Source organism: Cyprinodon variegatus, unplaced genomic scaffold, assembly GCF_000732505.1.
Source record: "Cyprinodon variegatus isolate N-32 unplaced genomic scaffold, C_variegatus-1.0 Scaffold1337, whole genome shotgun sequence".
NCBI lineage: Eukaryota > Metazoa > Chordata > Actinopteri > Cyprinodontiformes > Cyprinodontidae > Cyprinodon > Cyprinodon variegatus.
The window spans coordinates 134,617-144,387 of NW_015151790.1; the positions used below are offsets into that span (position 1 = coordinate 134,617).

General features: G+C 38.4%; 1 protein-coding gene across 3 annotated transcripts in view; it reads right to left on the reverse strand.

The window, feature by feature from the left end:
• lrrk2 (leucine-rich repeat kinase 2) overlaps positions 1–8,279 on the reverse strand; it is a 78,002-nt gene extending 69,723 nt beyond the window's left edge. For 2 of the 3 annotated variants that reach the window (XM_015402344.1, XM_015402343.1), the window contains exons 1-3: positions 7,702–8,278; positions 3,051–3,136; positions 2,695–2,804 (exon numbers count right to left, since the gene is read on the reverse strand). In XM_015402344.1, coding sequence (XP_015257830.1) covers positions 2,695–2,804; positions 3,051–3,136; positions 7,702–7,837 — 332 coding nt within the window. In that variant the 5' untranslated portion in view covers positions 7,838–8,278. Of the gene's footprint in view, positions 1–2,694; positions 2,805–3,050; positions 3,137–7,701 lie in introns of all 3 variants that reach the window. The other variant, XR_001482146.1, reaches the window with a different exon arrangement.
• Positions 8,280–9,771: the final 1,492 nt, after the last annotated feature.

A 9,771-nucleotide genomic window follows, 5' to 3' on the forward strand; every position in this document is an offset into this window, starting at 1 on the left:
CAGCATTAATTTGTTTCACCATGTTTTTCACATCAGCTGTGAGATGGGCACGCATGGAAAAAAAAAAACACCTGGTCTCCTTACATTCAGCCACTCTTTCATCATCTCCTCAATGAGGTGGTCTCAAAAGTCGCAGTTGCAACACACATAGGGCGCACCGCACCAAAGGGCGCACCGCACATTTTGAGGGGAAAAAAAAGATGTTTATGTGTGCCTTATAGTCGTGAAAATACGGTATATATATATCTATATATATATAGATATATATATATAGATATATATAGACGTTGTGCATAAAAACACTCAAAATTTATGTGGAAAGTAGTTTACATACATGTGTCTCTTTTAAATAAGAGTGCTAGTATCAGTATTTTTTTTTACACGTGAACTTTTGGTAATAAATCTAACTTGATAGAATTAGCATGCAGTGAAACAGCAACGCGTATATAAGCTTCTCTGCTTTAGTGTCGGGTCTTTATGAATGAACCTTTTTCTGTTACTTAAAATAGAACGTTAATCTGTCCAACAAACCATCTCAGAACTTTTAGTCAGTTTTTAGTTTCTTTTAGTTTAGTTTCATAGCTGTTGTTTTTGGATAAAGTAAAACTGACGCATGTTGGTGAGTCAGAAAACAGATGCTTGCCTAAATTTCCTTATTTCCACTGTTGGAGCAATAAAGTGGTTTTAAACAATTGGGACTGAAAGGAAAAAGGCTGAACAGGAAGGTGAGCAGATCTTCTCACCAGGCAGGGTGATGACAACCATAAAAATAAGTGCATTGTGAGAAGTAATAAAAGACTGAGCTGGTCGTTAAATTATGGAAAAAAGTGGGAAGACCCAGGTGGTGGGGGGGGCTTAATGTCTAAGGTTCTAAAGAAGGCTTGGTTTTGTCCAACGAGGCAATAATCCGACAGAGAAAACAGAAAATACCCGAGCTGCTTCTGTCATCTGCTCTGAAAAAAGCTCACCATCAGAGAAAGACTGCTTCATTGCTGTCATTACTGCTTTTATGGCAGCTAAAATGCTAACTTGTACATTTATAGATGGGTTTCTGTCTCACACAATGTCAGCATAAATGCAAACATTAGGGGTTTTTTATCTCTTAAATTGATGGAAAAGGTGAAAGGTTGCTCCTGTTACGAGCAACCTTTCATCTAGATCACGTAGAAAACAAGGCGGGCATCTGCTAAAACCTAAAGTAAGACGAAGAAAGAAGCTGTGCTTTTAATTTAGAGGAGGAACAGACTCCTTTGGGAAGCAGCCATTCAAAATGGCCCTTCCCAGTCAAACGCCAGCCGAATGGCAGTCCACCTCCCTGCAACTAGAAATCCCCTCCAACTTCCAGCCAGTTGAGTGACCCCCTCTACCACATTTTTTACTCCGACTCCACCCGTCCACTGAATTACAGGGTCTGACCAGGAAATTACGCTTCTCTATAGATCTTAATGTCCACAAATCATGACAGAAAGAATATTTTAGTACAAAGATTGCACTCACTCAAGGAAAGTGGGGAAATTTTGAATGGCTCTAACTGTATAACAGTGGTGAGAGGAGTGTTTCATTATTATCGGCCATTTTACATAATATAATCCCAGCTACAGGAGCCAATTAGTCACTTCCTTTATTTAAATTTAAACCATACTTTCTAATGCATTGTCACCAACAGATGGCTGATCCACACACTGCTGCGGATTATTCTCTGATATTAGGCAGCTTTATATTTCCAGTTAGCAACTGAGAATCGAAACCAAGCATGGAAAGTAAAAGAATTTAACAATTAAGAAATAATTTAACTGACTGGTTTTGATTGATTCTTGATTTTCAAAGCCAAAGCGACTTAGAAGCATCATAGTTGTCTCATATTTGTTTTTTGTGACCCGATAGCTAACCCATCTAATGCTGATTGAGGTACTAACCCATGTAGCCAAAGTTCTGCTTTGCTCAGTAGAAAAAGCAGTGGGCTGCCACACGTGTCACTGACTCCAAACCAGATAGTCTGAATTTTCTGTTGCATGGAGGTAGTGAATAAAAGAATGAAATAAAATAAAAATAAAAACAGGGCTATATCTTATAGTTTAAAGAAGTGGTTCCCAAATAATGTAGAAGGAAGTTACTTGTTTTATATTAATAGGAATTTTCTTATTCTTTGTTATTTAAAGAAGATTGTAGTTTATTTCATAGCAATATATAACTTACTGTAGTTGACATTTCCTTGTTTAACAGTTTAAAAGTTAAAGTGGGGGGGTGGGTTATCTTTTGGTGCTAAAACTATCCTGTGAACCAGAGGGGGGCTCAGAAAAGTTAAATGTTTGAGCCACTGGTCTGCTGCAGACCTCTGGTCTAACAGGGGATCCTATCTCAGTACGGCTGAAGCTAAAAGTGCCAAAGCTCCATTTTTAAATCATTGTTAAAGTAAAACTGTAAAAATAAGTACAACATAAACAATGAGTTACAGTTTCTTTGGAGCGCATATAATCATAAGAAACTCAATCAGTGTTATGTCTTCAGTACAGGAGCCACAAACAGGGGCCAGGACCAGTTCTACGGAGACAAGGGCCCCTGTTGGCCCCGTCTAGGACCGGCCATGATGCAGACTATTGCAAACATTCCAGCTCAACTAATACTGCAGCAAGAACTTTGTGTTTGCAGTACTGCTCACTCTGATGTCTGACCAAGAGGATGTTCTTCACTTACTGGTGCAGTCCCAGTACCTCCCACTCCCCGCTGGCCTGCAGGGGTCTGGTAAGCTCCTCCAGTGTGTTTGGGCATATTTCAATGAGCTTGCAAAGCAACGACAAGCCCACCTGAGGAAATAGAAAGCAGCTTTATTTGAAATCATTTCGACTAAATGCAACAACGAAAAAAAAAAAGGAATGGCATTTAGTGAAAGAGGAATCATATCAGATTTTTCTCCAAATGACTCAGTGGTTTCACTTTCAGGACTCTTTGGAAAAGCCAGAACAGTTTCTGATGTCTGTAACTCATACCTTGATAAGCAAAGGTATAATGCATATTAAGGTTTAACATAAAAACAACTAAAGATGGGTTACCTGCTGGACTCCTTTGCTGCTCATATAAGATGAAAGTACCACAGTAAGGGGAAGGTGAAGGTCTTTGTCTTTAAACAGCTCAGCCGCTGCAACAAAGAGCATCAGACCACACAGGTTAGCTTTAAACAGAGAACTGCTTCTATTTTTATTTGGACTGAAGAATAAAATGTTTGACGGAGATGAAAGATTTAACAAATAGACTAAGAGTTATAAGAGGAAATAGTTCTGAGAATAAAGGCAAAAAAAAATGTCCCCACAGTGTTATTTATGGAGAGTCGCATTTTACAGCAGGATAGATAAGTCCAACTTTTAAAGCATGACACATAGTTTAAGGATAAATCTATTTTAATATGCATAATTTTTACTTAAGTCCAGATATCCAACAGCATCCAACTAACCTGAAGAATAGACACATAAACTCTGTTAAAACAGGAAGTGTTGTTTGCTCTGAGCCAGGTCTCTACAGTTAGGTACGCTCAGATCCGGTGTTCTGTCAGCTCGGCATACCGCATCAGACCAGCATAGCCGTATGCATGCGCACGTGTATTAAGGGCAGATTAGACTTCTGCAACCGCACACATCAAATGTCGCTTGGGTTGCTTGTACCAGTTTTGATGGTATGCTTCTGCACCACCGGTCTGGAATTTCTAGGGACGCACAGCAGTTTCCCGCCAAAGCACTAGGGGGAGCCTATTCGAGAACTCATGAGAACCTCGACAGATTCTACTTCCGAACCTCATCAATTAGCCTTTCGTCGTAGTTGTCCGTTGTAGTTGTTCTTCGGTTTTTAAAAAGGGCGTGCCCCAGCACCAAATCTAGAAGGACGACCACACAGACAGCCAGAAAGGCATACCGAGGACCAATCACAGCTGCTCTTTGTCTGCACACTTCCGCTTGAGGTCTGCGCGGGTTTGCCACCGTCCGACACCTAGTCAGGTTTTTTATTAGGTGCCCGACGATGGATGCAAAGCCTCTGCAAGGGGGGGGGCATGGTCGCGCACAGATTTGACAATGCAGAGGCTATGCATAAATTGGCCTTTACTGCCGCATGGAAGAGCCGTCAGATTGCAAAAGTTTTAAAAAAAAAGAACCAAAAAACAGTAATTAGGCTTTTTTTGTACATGACTAAAGGGATAAACGCCCGTTGAGGTACTTTAAAGTGTATTTAGAGATGGGTCTTGCTGCACCTGCAGCTATCTACAAAACGCGTGCAAAACACACCTCATGCCCAACCAATGGATGATATTGATTTGGACAAAACGTCACCCCGGATACAGTGTTTTGGCGGAGCAGAAGGAAGATAATTAAAATGAATCAAATGTGAGCAAGATGCCGACTACTAGCAAGGTTGTAGTTTGCCCATGAGACTTAGACCTATTTTGTATACACAAGTGTCAACAAAAAGAAATGTCGTTTAGAACAGCTCTCTAGAATTTTTCATTTTTTAAAGTGCAGCCTTGATAAGGTAAGCAGCAGTTGTTGTTGAGCTGCTACTACTGCCTCCAGCTCCTGAAGCACTCGCTTCTCCTGGCTCAGGGCAGGAAGAGGACAATGATGTGAGGGTGGTAGCCCCCTGGGTTCAAGAGGCTGACGTGGTTGAGGCAGCAGTGGTGCCATCAGCAGGTTTAGCAGCGACAGACAATGCTGGAGAAGGTGTGGAAGCTGGAGGGGGGGGTGGGATTCGCCGGCTGGGGATGTTTCAGTATTTGGCAGGGAAGAATCTAGAGTGCTCTTCTCGTTTTCACCTGCAAAGGGCTGTGCTTCCCTTCTAGATGCTGAAGATTGCCTGGCAACAGTCTCAGAGCAGCCTCCATTCACGCAGAGCTCTTTGTTTCTATCGGTGTGGTACAGCATCAGCCCCCCCAGGCCAACAGCGCCGTCCAGCACTGCTGGACGCAGCCAAGACCCCGTCAGAATAATGGCGTAGCGGTTACATATCTCCATAAAAAAGTAATAATAATCTTGTTCAATATTGGGATTAAAAGAGCAGTTGATCCATGATCAAATTGCTTTATAATTTGCCACATATTCTATTTTCTCATATCATGTAATTCTCCAGCGACTGCAAATGCGTTAAATAGAAAAATGAAAGAAAAATAAGAAGTTAATTTGTATAAAATCCTTGAGACATTCTTGTTAAAATGCCAATCCTTTCTTAATAAGATCTTTGTCAAACAGACCTGCAATGGGCTTTTAAAAAAGCTAATATGTGTAGTGGACCTAGTGAAGGACTTTTATGTTGTTTTATGCACAAAAATACAACAAAAACCTGACAAAATCAGGAAATAGAACTGTCTGATTGGCTGTAAGGCGAGCAGAGACAGAGGACACTATGTAATGTGTGTTACTATGGGTATGCGGGCCTGACGGGGTATGCAAATGCATATGCAAATCTGATGTCTTGCGAATGTGTATTACCAAGGGTATGCAAGCTGACAGAACACCGGCCTTTGACTAGACCATTGCAACAACCTAAGCCCTTTTCTGCAGCTATGGGGAAAATTTGAGCTTCTAACATTTAACAAACTATGGAGTGAATTCTGTTTTATTTTATTGCAAGCGAACAGGTTTAGTGAACAGAAATTTAAATCTAGAGATGAAAAAATGTCTTAATCAAAAATGAAAAAAAAAAGGGTTTTAGAAGTTGTATAGCTTTTTTCTGAGATTTTTGTTATAACTTCTTATTTCTATATTTTATTCTCTAACTTTTTTGCTTCTAATATATTTTTTTATTATTTATTTTTGAATTTTTTTCCTTTTCTTTCAATTGTATTTTAAATGTTTTTAAATGTCTTTATTTCAGATTGAGTTTTATGAACTTCTTTCATTTCTGACATTCTCTTCACTTCAAGCCCAATCCAAACGCTCAATTTTGGGTAACCTAGATGTTGCTGCGAACACCCATGAAGCTAAAAAGAAATGTGTCTGATCTGTAAAACGCAGTTTGAAAAAGAAAAAATTCATAAAAGTTAATCAACGGAGACATTTTGGCAGAAAAATTATAATATAAAAAGTGTAGAAAAAATAAAAATAAATATGACAAACAAATTTGAAAAAATTTTGAGAAAACATTGAATAATGTTTTTGAAAGTTTAATTTCTGGTTTGCATTTCTTTCAAATGTCCATTTACAAAACATGTTCTTTGCTCGGAATAATAACAGCACAAAATTCACTGCATAGCCCAGGACGCTGCACCATTTGCTCCACAAAGGTTGGTGTTTGCATACACGGCTGTTTATTCAAATCAAAAAACTGGCTTTCTGAATGGGGGGCAGTGTGTATCACTATTGCAGCTAGAAGGTTCCAGCATTGATTCCTGGTCCGGGGGCCTTCTACATGAAGTTTGCATGTTCTCCCTGTGCATGCGTGGGTTCTCTCCAGGTACTCTTGCTTCCTCCCACATTCCAAAAACATGACTGTTAGTCTAATTGGCCTCTCTAAATTCTCCTTAGGTGTGAGTGTGTGTGTGTATGGTTGTGTGTCTTTGTGTTAACCTGCGACAGACTGTCCAGTACCCCGGCAGAGATAGGCACCAGCCCCACCGCATCCCTCACAAGGAATAAGCAGGAGAAAATGGATGGTTTCCTAAAGGCAGCCATATTTACTAACCTTACAACAGCCAGATGCATGTCTCGCTCCGCCTAGCTCCGCTCACATGTGAGTATGTGAGTATGTGAGTGGAGCTGGGCGGAGCGAGACATGCATCTGGCTGTTGTCAGGTTACATATTTACTGGTTTTCACATCGATCATTCAAATCCTGTTTTTTTTTAATCAAGAGTTAAGTGATGATATTTCCCTTATCTTTATTTCAACAGAGGTCTTTAGGTGTTGCATAAGCCTGGTTGTAGCTAAAAAAACATATTCCAATCCCTGTTAAGTTTTATTGCCATAATGCCAATAAAAGGTTTTCCATGAACTACAGAGAGTTAATAAATGCTTAGAGGGCATTTATCCTTAAATATTTCAAAGCTGCAATGACACATGCTGGAACTATGAAAAATATTCTGAAGATAAAACTTGTCTGTGCATTTTTCTTCTGAATCATTAAATATTTACTTAGTTTTAAATGTATTTATTAGAGATGCTTAATGCTGAAAATCTAAATAACAAAAGTATAATTTAACTATTAGATTAGGATTATATTGATCTGTTCAGCACCTCTATACAGCATATTTTCTTGAATTAAATTATTTCCCTTGATTTGAGCTGGAAGATGAAACAGTTTGTCAATGGAATAAGATGATTCTGACTTTAAAAAACAAACAAAAAAAACCTCAATTTATTATATCTAATCCCAATTCATCTGACAGATTATTTTATTTACCTGCTTGAATTAAGAGCAGATCAACACAGATACGTTTTTGAAGTGGAAATATTTACTTATATATACACTTTTTCTTTGTAGGCTTTTTATTTATAAAAATAATAATAATAATAATATTAAGTGAAGAAGTCCTCAGGTTAGCATTCTGCCTTCAGATTAAATAATATCAACCAAGATTAATTAAAAATAAATAACTAATTATACTGAAATTATAATAAAGACAGAATATTTGAAATGGAGTGGAGATTATTGCAAATGAAGCACATTGTTCTAATGCCTGTTTACCTAATGTTATTAGAGCAGTGTGATGCACAGTGTTTCCTACCATGGTCCGCGCGCGCGAGGAAAAGCAGATCGTGGAGGATTTGGATGAGCGTGGACAGCTGCCTGTCCTCCCGTGGGCTCCTCAGCCTCACCAGCAGCTTCCTCAGCCTCCCCTCTAGTTCTTCTTTGTCAACCATGGTCTTTGAAGAGCTGTTTCCCTGCTGAAGGCTCCGCGTGCATTTAGGTCAATCTGTGCGCGTGCGCGATGAGAACCGAGAACGTGTTTCCGTGAGGCCCATAGAACAGCTGCACGCGCCGCGCTGATTGAAAACAGCAAATCACTGAATCATAACAACATATCATCATAGGTCATCTTCGTTGCGAAACGTTACAACAGTTAGTTTTTCTTTTTAAGCAAAAGGAGAAGCTGTCACTGACGAGGAGTTTCACTCCCATAACTTTCCTTCTCTGGAGAACGGCTTCCCCATTTTGTCCGGGCGGACACGTTCTGTCGTGTCTGTGGGGAAAGACCGCGGCTTGTTCCTGCTCCTCACATCATATGACTTCAGTCAGAAAAAAAGACTTCCCGTATAGAGGAAGGAGAGGAGGCTGGAAACTGAGAGCGCGCGAGGGCGCAGCTGTCACAGCGAGAGAAAGTTTGGAGCAGGTTTGTCACGTGAGGATTGTTTGGAGCAGTGGCACCAGGGGACCGCTAGGGGAAGCTATAGCTTCCCCTGGAAATTTCACCAACAAAAAAGTAGATCAATACATTTTTATTAATTAAAGAAGGTTTAGTCCATTAACCCTTTATAGGGGACTCAGTGAAATCCTTTGAAAATCTAAATTTCAAGCCAATAGTGTTTTTCGAATCGAGGACAAGACCTTATTACCTTTGTAACATTCAAAATATATGGATATTTTGATGGCAAAAATTGTAACAAGAAACACCAACTTGCCTGAATATATTAAGAAAAATAACAAAAGGGCTTTTATGAGAAATTCATGAAAAACACTCTAAGACAGAAGGAAACACATTTTTTTGGTCCAACATAACCTTAGAAGCATTAATGCTGATACTGGCACTTACCTTTTTTGTTTATAAACCTAAATATAATTGTTAACTAGGCTTATTAACTTTTTACACTCTAGACAAGTCATTTTTTCTTAAAATAAGTGCATTTGTTCTTGAATTGAGAAGATAAAAGAGACATTTTGCCAATGGAACAAGACAATTTCGATTTAAAATAAGAAAACATCTTTGCATTTTCTTATTTCAAGTGCATATTATCTAATTATCTTTTTTAAGAGTAAAAATAATAATTCCGTTTGCAAACCATCTCATTTACCTACTCAAATTAAGGGTAAAATACACTTAATTTAAGACATTTTTACTTATTTCTAGATTGTTTTTCCATTTTAACTTTACTTTTTAACTGTTCTATTAGCTTTTTTAACCCTTTTTTCTTGACTTGTTACCTTTTTTTTAACTTTATATAAAGTAGGTAATATATCATTCAAGGGGTCATCTAACTGGTCAAATACCAAAGTAAGATGTGCAGCCATGTAGCAGTACCTTTGCTGAATGGCTGGATATAGATCTTGTGCTTCTAGACCTTGCTGAGGGACGGCTGGACTCCATTTGTAAGGGGTATATGTCAGATATATGTATAGTGATTAAAAATTGTAACTTGCACTATAAAGGGCTAAGAAAAATACACTAAGTTCTAACAGTCATCTCAGAATCCTGACTGGCAACAAAAGTAAATTAAATCATCAAACTGGATTGATTTTGTTTACATATATTTCTGCAATACCGTACTTTAACTGTAATATGCAATTACCTTCCACTGCATTTAATTTAGATAGCTTCTGTCCAAAAATGTATTTATTCATTTTATAGTTAAAGCCATCTGTATATTACGCTATTGTACATAACTCATAACTGTAAAAACCCTTTTTTATAGTAATATCCACCTGTACATTATATTCGGTACATATCCAGCTGTAAATTTAGTTCATAACACTAGTTATCTATATATTATATTCATATGACAAATCTATTAATAAAATTCTATTTATATCTGTATTAATCTCTAGATTTATTCAGTAGAAACCCATGTCCTGTATTTAT